Genomic DNA, 24,023 nt, shown 5'->3' on the forward strand with positions numbered 1-24,023 from the left:
ATATTAGTAAAATAATTTTAAGGGGCTAAGGGGCCAGTGAAGATGGACAGGGTGGGGGTGGGGTGGGATAAGGCACTAGTCACCAAACCAGATGATTGAGTTTGATCCCTGGGACCCATATGGTGGAAAGAGAGAACTGCTCCCTGCAAGCTGTCCTCTTGCCTCTACACACATGCTCTGGCATGTGCGCACATACACACTTGCATGCACACACATAAATAGATACAGGTAAAATAAGGAGAATAGAGACCTTTTAGAGACCAGGTCTCACCATGTGGGCCAGGCTGGTCTGGAACTCACGGAACTCACAGAGCTCACATTAGGAGTACTAAGCATTAGGAGATGTTGCTTGCAGGAAGGACTCAAGTCCTCTCCAATCATACACCAAACAAACCTCCCAATGCTCACATCTGTCAAAATAAAAAAAAATGTTGGGGGGGTATTCCATCACACTGTAAACCCCAAGTTAGTATTTTTGTTAATTAAATAAAAGTAACCTTGGGTCAGGAGGCTGAGTTAGCAATAGTTGACAGAAAGTAATTATAAAGCATCACAGGATATCTGGAAGAGAGAGAGAAACACATTAGAAGCAGTAGGAAGAGATTTGGAGTGGTATGGCTTTTTTTTTTTTTTTTTTTAAGTGCAAAAGGACAAGGTTTTTTGGCGGATGCCAGCAAGGAGAGAAGGTTAGCTAGTTGCTACTCAACCCCTCTGAGCTAGCAGGTTTTCACCCCAGCCTTTGACTCTCAAGTCTTATTCATAAATAGAATGATACAGATTTAGTTAAAGCTAACTTTAGCAGCAGTGATAGAGCCAGTACACGTGGGAACAGAATTTCTGCCCGGCTGTGGCCTGAGTGGCCTGGTCACTGCCAGAGTAGTAGGCCGCTAACTTCAGAGTCCCAGTTGTTGGCTGAAATAGCAGCAGATTAAGGTGCAGCCACTGTGCCTAAGAGAAAACAAAAACAAAAAAGGTACAGGATGATGGAATCAATGAGTTCAAGATCATCTTTGGCTATATAGCAAGTCAGAGTTCAGTCTGGACTACAAGAGACTATGTCCCAAAACAGCAGCAGCAACAACAACCAAAACAAATAAATGGGGCTGGGGGAAATATACCAGTCAGTAAGGTACTTGCTGTGTAAATATAAGAACCTGGGCTCAACCTCTAGAATGACTGCAAAAAAGTCAGGCATGGTAACACACACTGGTTATCTCAGCTTGGGGAGGGAGAGACAAGCAGATCCCTGTCCATTCCCACCTAACCAGCAAGTTCCAGGCCAGTGCGAAACCCTGTCTCAAAATACAAGGTGTATAGGGCTTGAGGTGTGACAGACAGAGGTTGATCTCTGGCATCTATATGCGTGCACACACACATAAACACATGCACACACATCTACAAATTAAAAAAAAAAGCAAGAAAGGGGGCTCTAGAGATGGCTCAGAGGCTAAGAGCATCTACTGCTCTTGAAGAGGACCTGGGCTAGATTTCTAGCATCCTTAGAGCGGTTCACAACTATCTGTGACTCCTGTTCCTCTTCAGGCCTCCTGGGCATGAGATGTACATGTGTTGCACATATACATGCAGGGAAAACATAAATACATAAAAGAAAATAAATCTAAAGGAATTAGGGCTGGAGAGATGATTGCTCAGTGGTTACAGCTTGTGTGGCTATTCCAGAGACCAGAATTTAATCTATGTCAAGCAGTTCACACCCATGTGTAACTCCAGTCTCAGAAGACTTGATGCTTTTAGCCTCCGAGGGTACCCACACTCATGTGCAATTACATATGCTACATATGATTAAAAATTAAAAAACTTAATCTTAACAAAGATGCATTTCTGGCACATTCTGTTCATTTTTTGAGCATGTCATTCTGACAAGTCTTCTGAGACCAATGCCATAAGTCAACAAAAAAGATTTTTTAAAATACTTAGAAATCTAAACTCACAGGAAATTAAAATTTCAAATTTATATGCATGTCCCTATTTTGCTACAGAGAATGATGTTGATGCAGGCAATGAAAGAATTTGTAACATAAAATTATATTGCTTTAGAATACAGTCTTGGCGGAAGCGAAATACATGTTCCAGTATGAAATTTCTAGTATAGAAGAATTTGGTATTTTAATTTCAAATAGTGGTGTAACATTTGTTTGTTTTGTGTTGCATGGAGGTTTGAGGACAACTTGTGGGAACTGGTTCCTTCTTTCCCCCATATCGGTCCTGAGGATGGAGCTCCGGCCACATCAGGTGTGGCAGACAGCACCTTTATCCGCTGGGATTTTTAAATGGATGATGGCAATGTAGCCTGTCACATGTAGTTTCTGTTTGTTTGCTTTTATTTTGCTTCTTGAGATAGTGTCTCTTGTAGCCCAGGCTGGCCTCAAACTCATGGTTTATATAACTGAGGATGACCTTGAACTATTGATTCTACTGCCTCCACCTCCCGAGTTCTGGGATTACAGTCTTCAAGTGATCATGCCAGGCTCATATGTGTTGTATTTAATTCTCATTGCATACCTTTGAAACAATGATATGATTTAAGATGATAATATTTAAGCTATAAGAAATTATATTTTGTGCAATTATTTAGACTTGTGGAAATTTCTATATGTGAGCTTCAAAATGCACGAGAGATTATGAAATTATGAGATAATGAGATTTTGAAATTAGTTTTGTGACATATAGTAACATCTGACAGGCACTGTAGTAATTCACACATAATGTGTGATTAGTTGATTTTAGCATAGACACTGAAGAAAGGCTAAATTTCTACCAGGGTCTAAGGCCTGTATTTTTGTTCTGCAATTCTACCAGCAAAAAAGACAGTTTGGGGAAGATTCTTGGAGGAAGGCCCCAAACACTGAAGTCTGTAAAGAACTGAGACTGGGGCTGCATTCTGCAATAAACAGTGGTAAGTATGCATCACTTTGTTTTTTAAAGATAGATTTATTTTTATTTCATGTGTACTATTGTTTGCCTGCAAATGTGTTTGTGTACAACATGGATGTCTGGTGCTCACAGAGGCCAGGAGAGGGCTTCATATCCCTTTAAAATGGACTTAGTGGTGGTGGTGAGATGTCTGACAAGGGTACTAGGAACTGAACTCAGGTCTCTGCCAGAGCAGTATTATGCTATCTTAACTTTCAAGCCATCTTTCCATCTCTTACATGTATCATATTTTAAGATTATCTATGAAGTCACAGCTAAGAGACTTTCATCTGGTCCTCCAAAATATTCTGTAGTGGGGAGATGGTCAATGGCAGACAGCCCAGGTTAGGCAAGGAAGCAAGGTAGAGACACAATTACTCATCAGTTTCTAGCAGCAGCTTCAGAAACAGTGGTGGGCTGGGTTAGGAGGAGGGATTGCTGGGCTCTCCTAAGAAGTGAAGCCTGGGATTCAGCAATCAGGATATATTACACTTAGGAAAAGAGAAGCAGCAAGTCCCCTTGTGGGTGTGTACACTAGTGTCAGGGTGAGAAGGGCATAGGTTTCAATGTGCCTGTGGACAGTTAATGCTTGCTATCAATGGCATATTGATTAACAGTTCCCCCTTGTCACTTTTTTTTTAATCAAAAAATTATTTCTCCCTGGAGAAATGACTCAGAGATTAAAAGCAGTTGCTACCCATGCAGAGGGCCTGGGTTTAATTCCAAACATCCACATGGTAGTTCACAACCATCTGTAACTCCAGTTCCAGGGTATCTAATGTCCTCTTCTGACCTCGGAGTGCAGGAGACAAACATTTGCAGGCAAAACACACATCTAAAGGAAAAACAATTTCTACATGTGTTTGTGTATGCTTGTGTGCACACTGAAGCAGCACAACTGTGAAGTCATTCAGCTCTGAGTTGACACCCACCCAGGTGTGTTCTGATCCTTTGTAGGACTTCACCAGGGTCCTGCATTTGGTCTCTGTATTTTTAAGGCAAAACTTGTTAGCATTCCCTAGATACAGACCACAGGCCCAAGATCAAAATGTGTCTTGTAGCTACAAGGACCCACAAAGTGCAGACTAACAGGAGAGAGCTCTCAAGTCTATGCGACTTCAGGGAACAGGGACAGCCCATCACTGCTCACTGCCCACTGCTTCAGTAATGCCAATCTACATTTTATGTTGGTTATAACAAGCATGTCTTAGTTCAATGTCTTAGGTGCCCATCCAAATAATCAATACAAGAGTTTATTTTCTTCTTTTCTGTTTTCCTTCCCAGTCCCTTCTCTTTCCTTTTTTGTTTTTTAAATTATGTCTCGTATAATTGATCTCCAATTTGTAACGAAACTGAGACTGGCCTCAAACTCCTGCTCTTACTGTCTTGAAAGTGCTGAGATTAAAGGCTTTAGTCACCATGCCCAGCTGGCACCACAACAATTTCATCATAAAGGGATGAGTTCCTATTTAAGATCAACTAGACATCCCTTAGCTTCTCCCAACACATTTGTTTTTAAAAAATCTTATTTTACTCAGGAAAACATTAAAACTCATAGTATGGCTGTCTAATGATATGTAGACCACCACTACAATAGAAATGTGACAAGGGGCTAGAGTGATGTTAGTGGTTTTGCAGAGGGCTTGAGTTTGGTACCCAGCCCCCATAAGTGGCTCATAACCATCTGTTAATTCTAGTTTCAAGGATCTGATGCTTTCTTCTAGCCTCTACAGACAGGCACTGCACACATGGCACATACACATATTCAGGGAAAACATTCATACACATAAAATAAAAAAATAAATCTTAGAAAAATACTCCACAAAACAACAAAAACATCTCCCAGGTGTTTGATAAGATGCTACAGCAGCCAAAGCTGAAGGAGAACACAGACCCAAAGAAGCAGAGGCTATTGTTTTGAATGAGATTTATGGAAGGCATTTCTTTTGTTGCTGCTCGGTTTGGGGGGGGGGTGTCTCACTGTGTAGCCCCTGGTTGACTGGAACTCACTCTGTAGACCAGGCTGGCCTGAAATCCACTGAGATCTACCTGATTCTCTCTTCCAAGCAGTGGCATCAAAGGTGTGCACCACTGGCCTCTGGAAGCACTTCCTAACCTCTGAGTCATCTCTCCAGCTCAAGGGTTAGTTGGATTTTAAATCATGTGCATGCCTATGTGTTTGTGTGTTTGTAATTAAAATATGGAAGAGTTGTTATGGAACCACCTCCTTCGAACAAGACACTCCCTCCTGGAAGGAGCAGAGAAGCTCATGTGACTGCCAGGCTCGGGGAGCTCTGCTTCTAATAGCTGCTTCAGAAAACAATTGAAAAATAAATACATTAACACAGAAGTAATGCCAGCACTTTGGAGGAGGAGGAGGTAGGAGAGTCAAGAATCCAAGGCCAGCTTTATGGAGTGAGAAGACCGAAACTTAAACCCAAAGTCATTAAGGTGTTCAACCTTGCTCAGTGATTGCAAGGAGGACAATCTCAACCTATTGAGATGGAAAGGCCTTTTTGGTACAATGCAAAACACAGCTCCCACGTCAGAAGGAATCAGAAGTGGTTTATTGTAGAGCCACATGTGAGTGCCTATGACACAAATTTGGGTTGTGCACATACTATGTTCTAACGTGTAACAGTTTCATGAAATTTTGGAAGTGACGGAGCTGACTTTCAGAAAACAAGGTGCTTTTCAAATACATCATGGGAACTACAGTTAGGCTGGTTACAGCAAGGCTAGGAAGGGCTGCAACCTCCGCTGCAGGCTTCAGATGGTGTCTGATGACATTTTTAGCTTTGGGGTTGCTTGACTAGAGCTTTGCTAAGTAAATGCATGCCAATGGGTTTCTCACAAGAATTTTACATCAGATAAGAAGATGGACAGGGAATGGCTACCGAGGAGACGAAAGGTAACCCATGATAATTGGCTCTGGATATAAAACACTACAACTCTGAACAATCAGGAAGCTTTGATCAGCCCAGGAGAATCCTTGAAATAGGTGTGGCTCCCCCCCCCCAAGAACTTCAGTTCCCAGCAGGAAATATATTTTGTCAATTATAATAATCAACAAAATTCCTAGATCTAACACATGTAAGGCACTTAATATTTGTTGGCCGAATCAGTGAGTTGGGCAACCTTAATAACTTTCCTGGGGAATTTTGGTTCTCTAGTTGTAAAACAGTCATACCTTTAGACACAGATATTTCATTTACCAAAACACTGCCTTAGAAAAAAAAATCAAAGTGACAAACAAAAAGACATTCATTCTAACCTATATATAACAGCAACATATTAAAATAAAACAAAAAATATTGCATAGTGAAAGAATGATTACTAAGCATCCAATAAAGTATTGTTTTTAGAGAATATCAAGTGACATGGAAAACACAATTAAACATAAAAAATACATAAATACAAAACAGGTTACATATAAAACAAGGCCTAAAAGTGTGCTTATATGGTCTTGGGAGATGGCTTAGTGGGGAAAGTGCTTCCCTGCAAGTTCCAGGACGGCAGCTCAGATTTTCAGAACCTATGTAGAAGCTATGTGAGTACAGCGGTCACCAGTAATCTCACAAGCAGAAGGGGGGACAGGGAATCCTCAGAGCAGGCTGGCTAGCCAGACTACCCAAATGGCAAGCTTTGTGTTCAGTGAGATATCTGCCTCATGTGTAAGGTAGAAAGTGATAGAGGATAGCACCCATATCAATTTTGGAACCACTTATGTGGATGTGCACCTATTAACATGTTATATACCATATATATATACAAATGTAAGTATGTATGTCTGTATCTATATAGAACATACAGTAAAAGGAAACTGAACAAGGAATCTGTTTTAAAAAAATCCGCTTTCTTTTTAAAACTTTTTCCACTGAACATGTAGCTCCTTTTTAACTAGAGGACGAAACAAAACCAATTTAAGGTTTTTTTTTTTTTTTTTTTTTTTTTTTTTTTTTTTTTTTTTTTTTAGATGGAACTGTTTTTCACCAGTTCTTTCTGCCAAACAGTAGTTCTTAACCAGAACACCCAGTGGAATGCTCTGGATGTCTGAAGACATTGCTTCTATCTAGCCCTCTGACTTTGTAGGTCTGGGTGGAGCTCAACAGTTTGCATCTCTAACAAGTTCTATTGGGCTTCGAGATGGCAACACAGAATGGAACACCACATAAATAGCAGCACAGAACCCAATGTGGGTTTTGAGGTCAGTCTGGTTCTGATTCTGGCTCTGCCCTTTGTGGGTTTGTGCAGCAACCATTGGCTTATCCTAATCCCATTGGCCTCTGAGTCTACATGGATAAAATGAAGTCACAGACTCTTGCTAAGATTAAGAGGTAAAAACTCAACACAATGCCTCACTTAGCTGAGGTCTTTGATGTTGGTCCTTTTATTTTTTTTTCTGAAGTTGCTCTTCCCTTTCATGTTTTGTTTTCATGTGTGTGCTGGTTAGTTTTTATGTCAAATTGCCACAAGCTAGAGTCATTTCAGAAGAGGGAATCTCAACTGAGAAAATGTCTTCACCAAATTGACGGTGGTACATTTTCTTGACTCAATGATGTCAACCCCTGGGCTGGTAGTCCTGAGTAAGCCATGAGAGCAAGCTAGTAAGCAGCACCTCTCCATGGCTTCTCCATCAGTTCCTGCCTCCAGGTTCCTGCCCTAACTTCCCTGGACGATGGACTATAAACTGTCAGATGAAATAAACCCTTTCTTCCCTGTGTTGCTTTGGTCATGGTGTTTTATCAGTTACAGAAAAATAACTAATACAGAAATTGACACTAGGATGATGGGGCATTGCTGTAATAAGCATGACCATGTTTGGGGGAGGATTGTGGAGGGACTTTGGAACTTTAGGCTGGGAAAGCCATTGAGTGTTCAGAGCTTAATGAATTGCTGTGGGAACTAAAAATGATAAGCCTCAGAGCAGTGCAGATGATGGAGGCCTGGCTTGTGAAGTTTCAGAGGAAAGTTTGAGAGTCTCTTAAAGACTGTATCAGGGCCATTTGATATCATTTGGTATTTTGAATTAAGAGCTGCAGCCGGCTGGTGGTGGCGCATGCCTTTAATCTCGGCTCTTGGGAGGCAGAGGCTGGGGGATCTTTGAGTACAAGGCCAGCCAGGGCTAAACAAAACAAAACAAAAAGAAAAGAAAGGAAAAGAAAAGAAAAGAGAAGAAAAGAAAGAGAAAAGGAACTGCTAAAGTCAATCTATACTGGTCAGATGGGGCTGAAGAATCAGCTGTGAATAAGAAGAGAGAAAATCTTCTGGGTCAGGGTGAGAGGACTTTGAGGTTGCATCTCATAGAGGCAGCTGAACTTGGTAGAGCAGGAATAAAGTAGGAATCACCTGTGGGGTATTAATTTTGAAGGCAATTTGGGGTTCCAGAGAGCGCTAAGGGCTGGAGTTCCTGGAGAGGCCTGCAGTGGGTGGGGTTGCTCTGCTCATGACCTTGAGTTATTTGACCCAATATAGGCAGTACTTCTTGTCTTCGATGGGACCCTTTTAAAGGAAAGAAGGGGAGCTCTGGCTCGTGCTTGGTATGGTTGGGCATCAAGCAGCAGAGAGGTGGCATGGGATCAGCGGTGGCTGGATCTGCAGCGGCTTCTGTTTTGTTCTGTATTGGTGAGTTTGTCTTTCCCTTGCACCCCTTAATAAGCTGGTTATTATACTTTTTGTAAATTCTCACTTCAGAAGCCACTGATGAAGGTGCAGTCTCAGTAGCATTTGAAGCCCCCAGGACTGAAGGGGTCATGGAGAGAATGTGAGGCCTGACACTGCGTAGCAAGGTTAGAATCCCCGGAGAGTCCAGAAGCTACCGGTGAAGGAACAAGATACTAGGTAGGGTTCCTCCACAGCTTCTGCTTCATTTCCTGCCTCCAGGTTCCTGCCCTGGCTACCATCAGTGACTAAGTGTGACCAGAGAGTCGTAAACTGAAATAAATCCTTTCCGCCCCAGGTTGCTTTTGGCCATGGAGTGTTTTCACAGCAGTAGAGAACTATATAAGACAAGGTGCATCATACCACTTCTATAACAGAGTCTACAATGACGGATTTAGCAGCACCACAGGGCACATAATTTCCTCCAAACTGAAGAAGACAAACATGCCCATCGACTACTCACACCTCCAGTATTCATACAAAATGGGAGACAATAGTGTAACAGAATCTACGTTGATACAGCCAACAGTATCAGTTTTCCAGGCACTACAACTGTGAAGATTGAACAAGATACTGTGCTCAGTGTTTTGAGAGTAATGACATATAGTTGCATAGTAAATGCCAGTTTCTTTAATAGAACATATCCAGTGTCTCTCAGACCCATTTCAAGCTCACCTGATCTATAGCATCTCCATCTTTCCACCTCAGATTGCTCTTTTGTAGTAGCTAAAGATATTTAGTTCACTTAAGCACTGGTTAGAACACATTCTACATAAAAGATTGTGTTGGGTGTCCAAAGAGGTAACCTGAAGGCTGTTCCTTGACTCTGAGGCACTTCACTGTGGTGGTAACATACATGAAAAACTGAACAGGGACCCAAGGCATGGTGGGACAAGTTACAAGAAGTTTAGGTTTGCGGATTAGAGTAGCTCATTTGAGATTACTCTGTTCTCAAGAACTAGTGAGCTCTAGCTTTGTGGTTGATGGGTGTCAAGATCTAAGTGTTGTATGGTCAGAGCTGTGGAGAGCCACATCTATTCTTACCTATGCTCAAGTCTTAATCAGTTTCTTCCTTCTCAGTAGACGGTTCAACTTTGAGCTCAGAAGCCAAACTGAATCCTGGTGGTGCTACTGTTATCAATGTGATTTGGTGCAAATTATTTAACTTTGTGTTTTCAGTGCTTCGTCTTTTGATTTTTTTTTTTTTTTTGAGTCAGGGTTTCTCTGTGTAGCTTTGTAGACCAGGTTGGCCTCCAACTCACAGAGAAATACCTGCCTCTGCCTCCCAAGTGCTGGGATTAAAGGAGTGGGCCACACCGCCTGGCTCAGTTCTTCATCTTTAAAATGATCTTTTTTTTTTTTTTTTTTTTTGAGACAGGGTTTCTCTGTGGCTTGTAGTCCAGGCTGGTCTCGAACTCACAGAGATCCATCTGCCTCTGCCTCCGGAGTGCTGGGATTAAAGGGGTGTGCCACCACCGCCTGGCTCTAAAATGATCTTAATAGTACTCTACTTCATAGATTGTTGTGAGGATTAAATAATGTAATGTATGTAAAGCTAGAAAAACTGGAGTTATAATTGCTATTAATTTTAGTCTTTAAAAGAATGCAAAACAATAAATTTAGTCTTGTAGTCATTTTATTTATTTTTGAACCTCCTCTCTCAGATTGTGATCAAGCTATATACTTTAAATAAATAAATAAGCAAATAAATAAATGAATAAATAAATAAGGTCAGGGGTCCTAGCACCTGGGAGGCAGAGGCAGAGGCAGAGGCAGAGGCAGAGGCAGAGGCAGGCAGTTCTCTATGAGTTTGAGGCCAGCCTGGTTTACAGAGTGAGTTCCAGGCCAGCCAAAGCTATCCAGTGAGTCTCTCATTCTATGTCTCTCACACACAATAAATAAATAAAATCACAGGAATGATTGCTGCCAGTCCCCACTGGCAGTTAACAATGGTTTACCATACAGGTAAGTACTTAATAAATGCATATTAGCTGCCTTACTGCCATTGGAAAGCTTTGAAGGTCTGAAGTGAGGCTTGAGATTTGTGCAAACCTGGTCTGTACCAGGAAAGTGGAGAAAAGTAAAACCTGGTAAGTCGACAGGGCCTGATGGATAGAGTAACAGAGTCTATAAGTCAGTCCAAGTTAATGGATGCTGAGAAAGATGAGGGTCTGTAAGCCAAATAAGATTTCCCATCTATTTTAAGATACACGCCAAGTTTCTTCAGACAGAAATCAAGCCTTTTAAGGAAGGTGAGGCGAACACACCTCGTGGGCTGTGCTGCCTTAAGGGGATGCTCAGCAGGTGCTGAGTCTCACCCTGAAGGTGGCTATGGGATTGTGTGAACTGAGGTGGCAATACTGGCTCTCTCCGGAAGGAAAGATGCTATCTCTCTCCGGGGAGTTAGATGACTATGGCACCACATGAAACAAGAAACCGCAGCAGCCACCCCAGCCCAGCCCAGCCCAGCCCAGCCCAGCCCAGCCCAGCTCAATAGTCAGATTAAACAAGAGCCATCTTTTTTTTTTTTTTCTTTCCTGGGGGCAATCTTCTAGATCTTCCTCAAGTGCCTGAAGCAGAAATTCCGGGATACGTTGCAAGTCCAGAGGGCGGTTGCATCATTAAGAATTGTGGAGAGCAGGTGGAGGAAAAAATTTATACTCAAAGAAGAAGAGAAAAAACATGTATTTCTTGGGGGAGGGGGTCAGGGGAGTTAGGGATTTGACACCACATCAGTATCGCCTGTGAGACAATCTAGGAACGGAGGTCTCAGTTCCCTTCCAAATCCTCAGCATTTGATAGGAGCCGATCACACAGCCCTATTCCCTATCCGCACCCAGGCGATACCAAGTCAACCCAGCATCTTCTAGTGAAAGAGTATCGAAGAGAAAGCAGTACGTGTGTCTCAAGTTCCCGCACGAATGTGTCTGGTGAGGACCAGGCAGGTCTGGGTCCGCTGAGGGCCATGGATTGGGTGTGGAGCCTTAGGGTGAACCGTGCGCTGGTCCCTAGATCCGCCCCCCACCCCCCCAGCATTGGGTCTCCTTGCAGTTGCTTTTCCGACCCTCGCTCGGGCTTCCCGGGAGTTCTCATCGTGGTCGGGGTAGGGAAGACACCTGTTTTGCTTCCTTCAGCACCGGGGTTCCTCTCGGCTCCCTGATGGCACCATGCTCCCCTCACCCCCTGCCTTCTGTCCCTCCGCTCCCGTGACGTCGGGGAACTCCCAAGCACAACTGGGGGCGAGGCAGTTAAGCCGCGTCCTTCAGGTGTCAATCCGGACCTATGTGAAACCACAATTCCCAGAGTGCCTCGGTCCACGAGGCCAAGGCAGATAAAATGGCCCCAGAGAGTGGGACATACAACTTGGAAACTGGTCTCCGGTGTCTTTACCGGATGTATTTAAATACTCGAAGCCCCACTTCTGCACCACTCCAGTATCACCTCCAGACCGCGGAGACCGCGTCTTAAGGTGCGCCCGCTCCCGGGGCATTTTGGGAATTGTAGTCCAGATGCCAGGTTGTACAGAACTACCTTTCCCATGGTGCGCAGCGGCCGGGCGACAGCAACGTTCTCTTTTCAAGTGTTTCTGTCCCGAGTGCCCCCTCCTCTGGTCCCCTTCTTGCCATCGATTTCTTTCGGTCTGTGACTACAGCTGGTATCCCAGAGGCGGCCCTGAGCGGGGGACCACGCTGCCCTGAGAGGCACTTCCGGTGACAGGTCACTTCCGGGTGGGTGGTCGGAGCCGACGGGCGCGCGCGCGCGCGGGGGAGGGGCGGCCTCAGCGCTGCGCTCGGGGATCAGCTGGCGGGCGGGCGCCTAAGTGGCCCCGGCTCTGCGGCAGCGCCGCCTCCACCGCGTCGCAGGCCGGCGGCCGTGGCCATGTCGCGGGGCTGGTAGCTGGGCTCGGCGCCGAGCCGCCGCTAGTGGGTGTCCGGGGTCCGGGGCCCGGGGCGGGGGTCCGGGCTGGGGGCCGGTGCGTTTCCAGGGCTTTCCTGAAGAAAATGCACGCAGCGTTTCCTCTGGATGACGGCCTTTGCTTCCCCTAGGACCCGGCAGTTGGGCTCAGGAGTGTGTTATTGATTCATCCTCTCTCTGCCTCTGTCATCGCAGGTTTAAACTTAAAAGATCGCTCTCCGAGGAGGAGGGGACCCATCCTGCAATTGACAGTATATTCCTGCAGGCGCCGTCCCTCAGCCCCCACCCCACGGCCGGATTCCCGTGGCTCTGTTCCAGGCTGAAACCCGAGAAGAAATCCTTAGATCTCTTTTCTTTACAACGAATACGAACCGAGAAACCATCGGCATTTTGCCTTGGCGTTTCCTATTGGAAAGATGAAGAAGTTTTTCGACTCCAGGCGGGAGCAGGGCAGCTCTGGCCTGGGCTCAGGCTCCAGCGGAGGAGGGGGCAGCAGCTCAGGCCTGGGCAGTGGCTACATCGGAAGGGTCTTTGGCATCGGGCGGCAGCAGGTCACCGTGGACGAGGTGCTGGCGGAAGGTACGTTGGAAGCCAGTGCGCGGTGAATTAAATTCATGTGCTGATGTGGCAAGACTCTGGTTTCTAGTTGTATGAATGGGTTTTGACCAGCTGACCCTCCCTTCCCCCTGCACTTTCCCTGTGAGTCATTGTCCTTGAGAGATTTAAAACTAAGACTGGGAATTGACAGGGCTTGGGGGGCAGTATTGCCCAAATTGTTTACCTCAGTGGCCTTTTATTTTAGTTGGCCGGGGCGGGGTGGGGGGGGACGGCTTGGAGAAACCTCCTCCTTTGACTGAATTATGCGGATCAGATGTGAAAACGAATACGTGAAGTAGAAATGACATCAATTGCAGGGTGGTGGGGCTTGGCGTTCCTCTGAAACTTTAAATTCTGATGTGGAGGCTGAATGGTGGGGATGGGAAGAGATCTTAAAAAGAGAGAGGGGTTTCTCCTATCCAACTTTCCCATTTCTATAAGTATCCAAAGAGAATTTTTCTGGTGATGGGAATGCATTTTTTTTGGTCGTTTGACTAGGTTTATTTCTTCACCCAACTATAATCAGGTCCCCAGGATGTAGCTAAGATAAAAATCATAAGAAGTGAATGAGATTGTTTTGAACTCAGTCGCCTAGGCCTCTTTTCTCTTGTTTTAGTTTCTATTTAAGAATTACTTAACAGTGGCTATGGTTTAGTTTTCTCTCAATTGGAGAGGGTGCTCTTTAGATCCGCTGTGTGGATTCTCTTGGTGTGTGTTCATTTGTGTATCTGTACTCATGCCCCAGGCTTTAGGGAAATCTTTTTTGAGTGTTCCTCTGCTAACCTTAACCTCGACCTTCATAATTATGCCAGACTGATACTTTTCACAGCTCATTGCCTGCTTAGGGGTGCTTTTATTTTTAATAAAAGCAGCGATTTCCTTGGCATGAAGCAATTCAAACTAATTGGATAGGGCCAGCCTACTGTAGGTTGTGTTACAGACTGCCAGGGGTTGGGTATGGGGGAGGTCTCAGTGAAGGCAACATGGTGGTAGGGGACAGCTTATTAGCTAGGGAAGAGAGGATGAAAGCTAAGAAGCCCCCTTGAAAAGGAGGCTTTGAAAGCTGAGATTGAAGCAAGGATCCCTACCTGGGCTTAGGAAATGCCTGTCATGGTGAGTGTTGTGGGGTGGTGGATGGGTGGGTGGGAAGAGGGAGAAGCTGTGTTTGACTCAGTTTGTGTGAGCACTGGATTTGGTGGGGCCTGGCATCTGAGGGTAGGACTGATGCCTGTACTTAAAAAGCACAATTTTAAAGAGATACCTGATAATGAATTTCCGTTTGAAATTACTGCTTTTTTTTTTTTTTAATTCTTGGTAATGCTGCAACTAGACTTAGCCTGGGCCTGAGTCACCATCCTTTCTGGACCTTTCTTTGAGGACTCTGGTGCATGGTGGGAGATGCTTCTGTGTCTGCTGCCAGATCTGTACCTTGGAATCTGAGCTGACTCTTTCATCCCATAGCCAAAGTCCTTGACTGCAGTGGGTGGAGTGTGTGAGAGAGCTGGAGGATGAGGGGCACAGAGCACTTTCCTCCTCTGTAAATGGCCTCTGCTGGCCTCAGAACCTAAGAGCATTTTTCTTTCTTTCTTTCTTTCTTTCTTTCTTTCTTTCTTTCTTTCTTTTTTTTTTTTTTTTTTTTCAGCTAGGATGTTGTCTCATCGTGTGTTGCCCTAAGCATTGCCTATTCTCTGAGTCTTGGAAGAGTGATGGGAAAGAGAAAACACAAAATTGGTCTTTGTTTTCTAGGCTGCCCTGGAACTCATCCTGAGAACTGCACATTGTGCATTCTGATATTTTAAAAAGTAGAACTTAGGGTTTGCAACTGTGTACACATTTATTTCTTCAACCAACAGTTACTGGGTACCTGTGATGTGGCAGTTCTGTCCTAGGTTCTGGGGATGTGATGTTAAACTAGATGCTAGAGTTTCAGAGATGTTTTAAGAGATGGAAAATGGACAGCTAGTGATATGATTAGTGTCACCATGAAAGTAAACTAGGGTGCAATAGCTGCAAATCTTGTCCTTAGTGCCCCTCACTGTTAGGGAGCCAAGAACTGTTTTATGGAATGAGCTAGTATGGTAGCAGCATGGGTTAAAGCTGTGTGTGAGAGTAGCATTCAAAATTTGGTCTGGAAAATTCTTTGGCTGTGATTGAGCTTGAATTGTGTGTGGCCTTTGAAGTATGTGGATATGTAGGAGTCAGTATTTATGTGGCACCTACTGAGTTCAAAGACACTCCTCAGTTTTGAAGGGGGTAAGGGGCCTAAATTCTAAAGAATGATGCCTGCCTTTATTTTAATTAGCCAGTAAATTTCCTTGAGGTTCTGTGGATCATGCTGGTCTTATGCATGTACCCCTGAGCTACATCTCCAGCCCTTATGTCTGCCTTTAGGGAACTACCAGTCGATGTAGGGAGAAAAGAAATACATTTGCAGGTATAGTAGTATGCTTATGGGCACTGATTGTATAACCAGACAGATTTAGGTTCAATTTTTGGATCTGCATTTGTTTTTAAACATTTTTATATTGTGTGTTTGTGCATGCATGCATGCAGAGGTCAGAGGACAACTTTGAGGAACTGGTTCTTTCCTTCCACCATGTTGGTCCTGAGTATCAAACTTAGGTCTTCAGGCTTGGTAGCAGATGCCTTTACCCTTTAAGCCATTTTGTGGGCTTTCTTTTTTAAAAACATATGTATTATTATTATTACTATTTGTGTGTGTGTGTGTGTGTGTGTGTGTGTGTGTGTATGTATATGTATGTATCATAGTGTGTAGAAGTCAGAAGGCAACATTGTTATGTTAGTTCTCTCCTATCTTTACCTGAGTTCTGGGGATAGAACTCATATTGTCAGGCTTTCATGACAAGTGTTTTACTTGTTGAGCCATTTTGCTGGCCCTCTGGGTCTTTCTCTCTCTCTCTCTCTCTCTCTCTCTCTCTCTCTCTCTCTCTCTCTCTCTTCCTTCCTTCCTTCCTTTCTTCCTTTTCTTCTTTTTTTCTTTCCCAGTTATACAACTTGGGTCAAGCTATTCCACAGGAGAACTTATTAGAAATGAAGATCTCACAGCTCACTCTGTAGATTGTGGGTATGGGATTTTTAACAAGTCCCAGGGAGATTCTGAAAAAGTCTGAGGCCCACTGCCCTGTGTGTAGTCTTGAGGACTTAGTGGGATGTGTATATATAAAGGATTTATCACTTTGAAAGTGATAAATTCAACACATAGTAGCTATTATTTAATCGGCAACAGTGTATTTATAGATAAAGGTGAGTGGTGAGCAGATGAAAACTAGCCTAGCTGGGACAATTTAAAGCATTCTCCACTTTTGTATTTGGGCTGAGTCGGATGTTCTTTGCAGTATTGTTTGGGTAGCAGTGCCTCTTCCCTAGCTCCTCTTCTCTGAGTCCTCAAGGTTCTGACCTGTCCACCAGTCCCAGCCAGAGTTGTCAAGGATAATGAGTTATATGCCAAGTGCCCCAAGCAGTGACTAGGCAGTATAGGGTGGTGACAGTGGGAATTTTCAAACACAGACCTAATTACCACCACATCCTGCTCACAATTTCCTTTTCCCCAATGTGGGTATTAGTGTGTGCTTCACAGTAAGGGACTGCCAGGACTCAAGGGTCAGATGCTAGAGAAGAGGAGAACGCTGGACTGCCATTTCCAGCAGCAGCCTGGCTAGATTGGCTCTCTTACTAGTCCTGCAGGCACTGGGTTGTCTGGAGTAAGGTGAGCCTCTCAGCCATGAATTAGAGAGATATGGCCATCTCTAGGTTGAGTGCTTTCTTAGTGAGGATGAGACGATAAACTATGTCTGAGTTAATAGACATGTGATATCAAGGGAAGATTTGGCTTAAGCTGCTAGAACGAGCTCATTGGGAAAATTAGAGCAGTGCTTAGAAGCAGTACTTTTGTCATACTTCTTGGCTCTATAAAGCCTTACATCTAAACTTTAAACAGTAAGTAAATATTGAATACTTGCTGTGCCCAAGGCAGCATTCCAGAGCTGTATCAGTTCTGCAGAAGGTGAACTAACAGGCTCTACAGAACATTCTCACCTGCATGAAAAGAATCCAGGTCTGGGGCTGGTGAGAAAGCTTCGCCAATTCCCACTATCTCCAGATCAAGGAAGAAAGGCTTGAAAACTGTGTTCAACCCCTCCTCCTCAGCCCACATATAGTACACTGTTCTAAATGTCTTGGTAGTACACGTGTGCATTCATCTGGTGAGCCATTTATTTGTGCTTTTCTGTGGCAGGCACTGCATTAGGTTCCAGGAAAAAGCTTGATGGGTCATGGACTGAGACCAGTAAATAACAAGTAATCCTGGGATAAGTGTCCTGTTGTTCAGCGATGATAGGGAGAAAGGGGTGTTTGAACAGGAATGGCAGTTACCCAGCAAGTGTACCAGCTGTGTTACCCAAGGCCTCTTAGCCAGAAGGAGTGGCATTACAAAAATGTGGAGTGGTGAAATGGAAGATGAATCTCAGGGATACCGACTGGTGTGATGTCACTGTTTTGGTACAAGTTTCTCTTCCAGGCTCGAGGAAAGGAAGCCAAGGGTGTGTGTGTTTGGAGGTAGGACAGAATGATATTCTTGTATATTTGCTTCCCAATATATATTGGGATGTGTTTGCCACTCACTGTGACTCTGCTTTTTGAAGAACTACTAAGCAGCTACATGTATATACTTGCTCCCTTACTGTGCCCTAGCCCTGTGCTACAGCACAGAAGGTTGTCTCAGAAGTGTCATAAGAGGCAAGAAGTCAGGGAGAAGCAAGCAGGTGTGTGTGCGTGCGTGGGTGCATGCATTACTAGTGTTAGAGAAGAATGCACAGGGCAGCTGAGATGTTTGAGTAGAGCCGGTGAGAAAAGGAAGGGGGACCCTTGAGCACCACACAGGTGCTCCTGAGTCTCTTCTTGATGCAGATACTGCTTTGATCCCTCCTACTTCAGATGACTTTGCCTGCTTCGAAGTTTGGTTTTTTTACAGGCAATGCAGATTTTCAGGGGGTGGTTTGTGAATGGTGTCTTCCTGGTTTGGGGCTTGATGACGGTTATAGCTAAATATAGCCAAATCAAGAATTCAGAATGAAGTCCAGAGTATGCAGTTGCCATGGTCAGAGCTCTCCTTTGCTCTTTCTGAAAAGATCAAGCTCCTTTAATGAGAGATGAAGTTAGAACACGTGGGTTTCAAGTGGGAGAATGTGAGTGGAAGCCTCTCCTGTGCTTCAATAACTAAGATGGTGGGTGACTTCATAAACATTAAACAATTGAAAATGTAGTTTAACTTGTAGTATTTGAAGGTTGACACTTTAGAAAAGGGCCCAGGACCAACGTCCACCTCTGTGTGGTCCTCATAAAGGAACAGGTGTCTTGGGAGCCTGCTTACCAGGCAGTCTAGCCAATGAAGTAGCAAGCACTCGCTGCAGTCTGCTTTCTGAGATGAGTGCTTTGTGAACCTGGATCTACAGCGGGTTCACTCACTGCTTATCCAGTGAGTGTTGCTGACCAGATGCACTGTGGGCCAGGCGTCTGCCTTCAGGAACTCACAGTCACCATGATCTTGAGACATGGAAGAAATCTCTGTACATGTTGAAATGGAGCCTAGAAAAGGGTGAAGGCCTCATGCCTGACAGAATAGTTATCTTGTGTGGGGTGAACAGCCAGGGAAAGGCAAATAGTGACATTTAAGGTATGTCTTGAAAAATGAGAACTGACTGCCAGATGGACAAGGTCAGGAAAACATTGTAGATAGAGGGGCTAACGTGGTACAGCCAAGGCTGTACATTTTGAGATTGAGGTAGTAATCTAATTGTGGTCTATGTCTGTGTTGTCCATTAAAGTAGCCTCAACTGGAGATAGCTGTTTAAATCATCCAAAATTAAGCAAAATAACAATTTAACACTTTAAACACACTAACTAAATGCTATCTACTGAAAAGTCATCTGTGACTAGTGCTTACAGTTTTAGACAGGCCAGTAAGTCTAGTTTCTCTTCTCAGAAAGTCCTGTTGGATGGTGTAGGTCAGTGGTCTCTAAAGCTATGGAGAAAGTAGTACTATGCATTAAAAGCAGGGCAGTTCCTCATCAGTGTAACTTGTGTGTAAGTCATGCTCATGTCCTGGTGTCATTCACTAATATCTGAAACTGTGGAGTACATTTAAGGTGAGGTTCATCATCAGCACAGTGTATATAAATTTAGTTTTTAAACCATGGCAAGGTTTTGGTGATTTTTTTTTTTTTTTTTTTTTTTTTTTTTTTTTGAGGCAGGGTTTCTGTGTGTAGCTTTGTAGACCAGACTGGCCTCGAACTCACAGAAATCCGTCTGCCTCTGCCTCCCGAGTGCTGGGATTAAAGGCATGTGCCACCACCGCCCAGCTTGGTGAACTTTTTTATCAGCCATGTTGTTCATTTTGTATGGTGCCTGATGAAGAGTGCTCCAGAGAGAAGTAACAGTGCCTCTGTGCTCTTGTTCATTCATGCTTGCGTTGTCTTTAGTCCTAGGTCTTTCCAGAAATCTTGTTAAGCCTCTTTGTTTTATGAGGGTTATTAATTCATTTAAAACAGCATGATTAATAAATCCACTTACCCAAATCTACATGAAACATAGTATTTCCCAGTGGGTGAAAAGCTGCCACCACTAGCCTTTTGGTATGGGACAGTGGAGTGAATGGAACACTGGTTTCAGGCATTAATCATTACATATTAATAAAGATAAAAATCTTAGTTTTTCTGGTTTTTGTTTGTTTTCTTCTTGTTTTAGACAGCCCTTTGTAGTCAAGGCTCCTGGGAGCTTGTTAAGTTGTTCAGGATGACCTAGGATCATCCTACTAACTTTCTCAGTGCTGGGGTCATAAGAGAGTTCGACTGCCATGCCCAGGACTTTTTGTTGGCTTAGAACTCACTGTATAGAACAGGCTGGCCTTAAACTTACAGGTAGACTCAAAGAAATCTGCCCATCTCTGGCCCCCAGAGCTGGAATTAAAGGCATGCAACACTATGTCCAGCTGTATTATTGTTATTTTAGACACAGGGATGCCCAAGTTGACATTGAACTTTACCTAGTTTTTGGAGCTGGAAGGGCAGGTCTATGCCACCAGGTCTGGCTTTTTTTTTTTTTTTTTTTTTTTCTTTCTTCTTTTTGCAGTGGCAGCTGGCTTAATGGGGGTTAAATAGTGTCTTATCATCGTTTTGATTTGCATTTCCCAAGTGATTAGTGATGTCGAGCATTTTCATGTGCTTATTATCTATTTGTGTATCTTTTTGAGGAACTGTCTATTTAAGTTTCTTTTTTTTTGTTTTTTTTTCTATTTAAGTCTTTTGTTCATTTTTGAATCAATTGTTTATTGTTGAGGCTTAGAAATTCTCTGCATTCTAGATATTAATCTTTTCAAGAGGAAGATTTGCAAATATTTTCTGTAGTTTTGGGGTTGCCATTTCTTGAAAATCTTATTTTCTATGATGAGAATAAATACAACTAAAAGTCTATCTTTCCTTTCCACCTCAGTGGATTGTCTTCAATGCATTGCTTGAAGAGCCCTGGTCTAGAACTGTGGTCCTCAATCATTTTTGTTCCTCAGGGGATAGAGAGTACTTGCCTCTGCTTTGAGGGAGAAGACTAGAGCTTATCAAATTTGCTGAACTAAAACAAGGTTCCTCAAAGGATGGATTCCAGCAAAAGACTTGGACAGTTGCCTTTATGTTTTAGTACTCACTGATCTCTCTCCTTCAACCCCTTTAGAACTTAGAGACTGTGCCACATACCCAGTACTGCAATGGATAGTGTTTAGTGGCATATTCTCTTGTTTCTTGGGTGCTAATCACATTGTTTTCTATTAGGAAAGCTTAGTCTTTATGACTTTTCTATTAGGTGTGGCAGCTTACATGTAGCTGAGATGCCCCGTAAGCCTTGCTGGCTCTTAAAGTAACAGTGTACTGTCCTCTCTCATTCTTTCTTACAACATCCCAAGGAGGTAAGGAGGACAATTAATTCTGTGCAGGTGAGAACACAGTAGCTGGAATGGTTAAATGACTCTCCCAAAGCTACAGTGACCAAAGAACTTGACCCAGGTCTACAAGCTGCAAATGCAGGATCCTTCCAGAAAATTCTTCCTTGCATTAATGTCTTTTTCTGTTTTTTGTTTTTTTGTTTTTTTTTTTTTTTTGTTAAGACAGTCTTACTATGTAGCTCAGACTGGCCTTAAACTCACAGAGATCTGTCTCTGTCTCTTGAGTGCTGAGATTAAAGGTGTAACTATTATGCCTGGCCCTAGTATTATTTTCAGTAATAATAATAATAATAATAATAACATCATTACCTATTTATTTATTTATTTATTTGATCAGTACTGGGGATGGAGTCAGAGGTCCTGTATATCCTAAGCTAGGTGTGTTCTTCACCAATGAACATATATCCTTGGCCCCTTCCATAACATTCTTTTTTTTTAAGATTTTATTTATTTATTATGTATATAACATTTCTGCTTCCATGTATATCGGCACACCAGAGGAGGGCACCAGATCTCATAACGGATGGTTGTGACTCACCATGTGGTTGCTGGGAATTGAACTCAGGACCTCTGGAAGAGCAGTCAGTGCTCTTAACCTCTGAGCCATCTCTCCAGCCCCCAGCCACCCCCCCTACATAACACTCTTGAACCCTTCTCAAATAAATCTCTTTGTGAGCTTTTTAAGCCTGGGAATACTTGTACAGTATTTCAGGGTTACTCATTGTCTAAATCTCTTTGGGTTGCTGAAACAGAATTCCATAAAACTGTGTAGCTCGAATGCAAGTCAGTTTATTTCTTGGTTCTGAAGGCTAGAGGTATACAATCAGAGAGCCAGTGTAATGGGGTTTGTCCAGGCCTCACTTCTTCATGCAGACTGCCTGCTTTTCCATGTTTCCTCATAGGGAGGCATGGGCAGGACAGCCTTGTGGTACATATCTTGCCGGGCGTTGGTGGTGCACGCCTTTAATCACAGCACTCGGGAGGCAGAGGCAGGTGGATCTCTGTGAGTTTGAGGCCATCCTGGTCTCCAGAGCGAGTGCCAGGATAGGCTCCAAAGCTACACAGAGAAACCCTGTCTCGAAAAACCAAAAATAAAAGGGCACACATGTCATTTCTGAGGGCCTTCCCTCGAGTCATCACTGTTTTACATCACCATCCTGGTAACTGGAACCCAGTATGCAGACTTTGAAGGAACACATTCAAACTTCAGCATTGAGAAGGGAAGATCAAGACAAAGTTTAAGTTCTAAGTCTATATTAGTGAGTGTGAGGATACTATTACTACTGACTTCAGCAAGGACCTGCCAAGGCTGGTCATCTTACTTTCTTAGGGTTACTGGTTTATTCCTGTAAGAGCTTAGTTTATGCAGAGAATTAAGGGATAAAAAAAAAAAAAGAAAGAAAAGTTACAGTTACTGGTATGTTGATTCTAAGAAAGTGAATGTTAAAAAAACACCTTTGCCTGAAGTCACATGCACACTGGGTGCTGTGAGCCATACTGCCTCTTTTGTTACCACACTGGTCACCACATCATGTTGTGCTACCTTGGAATTAATGAGATTTTGGGCTGGGTATTTCTTTGTTGAGGGTAGGGTGGAGTTGTGTATCCTGAGTTTTTCTACTGGAGAGTGAACCAGGACATACCTGCCCTACTATGACAAACAGGGGTCCTTTTGCATTAGGTCTCCCCACTGCCAAAAGGCAAGTTGCAGAGCTAAAATGAAGTTGAAAATAACAAAAACGTGGAGTTTGGGGCAGCATGATGGCTCAGCAGATAAAGATGTTCTCTGCTAACCCTGACAACCTGAGGTCAATCCCCAGACTCACATGGTGGAAGAAGAGAACAGACTTGTGCTGGTTGTCCTCTGGCCTCCGCATGCTGTGAGTTGGTCAACCTGCCCATACACATATACAGAAAATAATAATGTAAGTTTAAAGTTATTTTAAAAACTGTGGAGTTTCCTGTGAGGTCATCTATGGTTGAATCAGCTTGAGCTGTCATGTTCTTCCTTAGGTTGAATTAACACTGGCAGACAGACAATGGATGGCAGTACCAACTGAAGCGTTACTTATGACTTCTGAAAGTGGAGAGACTATTGGACCCAGAGCTGATGGCATCCCTGTGTTGTTGAGAGGGCTGAGCATGACATTGATGCCAGATTATCATCTGGAATTACAGTGATCTAAACAGCACCGCTTTCATCTAGGCCATGAGTCCTGGAAAGCAGTCCACTGCTGTGCTATTTGCTTGGTGCCTGTGTACGAGGTCATTGAGAGCTACCACACTGGGACTATTAGTGTGAAGGAAAGACTGTTGTCTTTTGGTACTCTGTGGATGTGAGGTTTAGGTGGTGGCTAGTACCTACGAGAACAGGCAGAAGACAGCAGTCAGGTTCTGTAGACTGCTGGTGGAGATGGCTGCTCTCTAGCTCTTGCTGACTCAGCCTTTTCTCTGCTTGGCTCATCTGGCCAGTGCCAGAGTGTTGCTTCTATCACAAGTGTTTACACTTGTTTAGTTTTCCTTGGGTGTAACCTAACCCCTTTCCTCAGGCCTTTGTCCCCTTCTCCTTAGCATTCTGGAAACTTTGATGTAGGATGGTGTGGGGCTGGGTTGGTGGAGCTGTACTGAAAGAGATGATTCTATTAAGGCCTTTTGACCATGGAAAAACCTTGAGTTGGCCAGAGAGTATATGTAGCTCAGAAGTGATTGGGAAAACTTGATTTCCAATGCTCTGTGCTCCCCTGCCCTGCTGGAGTAGAGGGGGTGCCTGTAGATTTTTCCTTTGCATCTTCTTTGGCTAGCACCATGGGGACTGGGGTTACAAAGTTGGACACTAGAGGTAGGCAGCTCTTTGTTTGAATATTAGACCTGTCCCTATGATGTTGGCTGACTCCGAAGATCCACTTTC

At 43.7% G+C, this 24,023-nt stretch overlaps 1 protein-coding gene and 1 long non-coding RNA gene across 12 annotated transcripts in view; one reads left to right on the forward strand and one right to left on the reverse strand.

Annotated features, from left to right (window-relative positions):
• Nucleotides 1-619: 619 nt before the first annotated feature.
• Nucleotides 620-12,235, reverse strand: LOC118239252. The gene is made up of 2 exons (XR_004771023.1): nt 12,127-12,235; nt 620-948 (listed from the first exon to the last, which is right to left on the reverse strand). It is a non-coding gene; the product is annotated as an uncharacterized LOC118239252 (long non-coding RNA).
• Nucleotides 12,236-12,306: 71 nt separating this feature from the next.
• Nucleotides 12,307-24,023, forward strand: part of Aak1 (AP2 associated kinase 1) — a 152,729-nt gene continuing 141,012 nt past the window's right edge. For 6 of the 11 annotated variants that reach the window (XM_027428618.2, XM_035448632.1, XM_027428617.2 and 3 more), the window contains exons 1-2: nt 12,378-12,518; nt 12,706-13,089. In XM_027428618.2, the coding sequence (XP_027284419.1) occupies nt 12,927-13,089 (163 nt within the window). In that variant the 5' untranslated portion in view covers nt 12,378-12,518; nt 12,706-12,926. Of the gene's footprint in view, nt 12,324-12,377; nt 12,519-12,705; nt 13,090-24,023 lie in introns of those variants that run through there. The other 5 variants (XR_004771022.1, XM_027428613.2, XM_027428616.2 and 2 more) reach the window with 3 other exon arrangements.

The sequence above is a fragment of the Cricetulus griseus genome, chromosome 8, assembly GCF_003668045.3.
Source record: "Cricetulus griseus strain 17A/GY chromosome 8, alternate assembly CriGri-PICRH-1.0, whole genome shotgun sequence".
Lineage (NCBI taxonomy): Eukaryota > Metazoa > Chordata > Mammalia > Rodentia > Cricetidae > Cricetulus > Cricetulus griseus.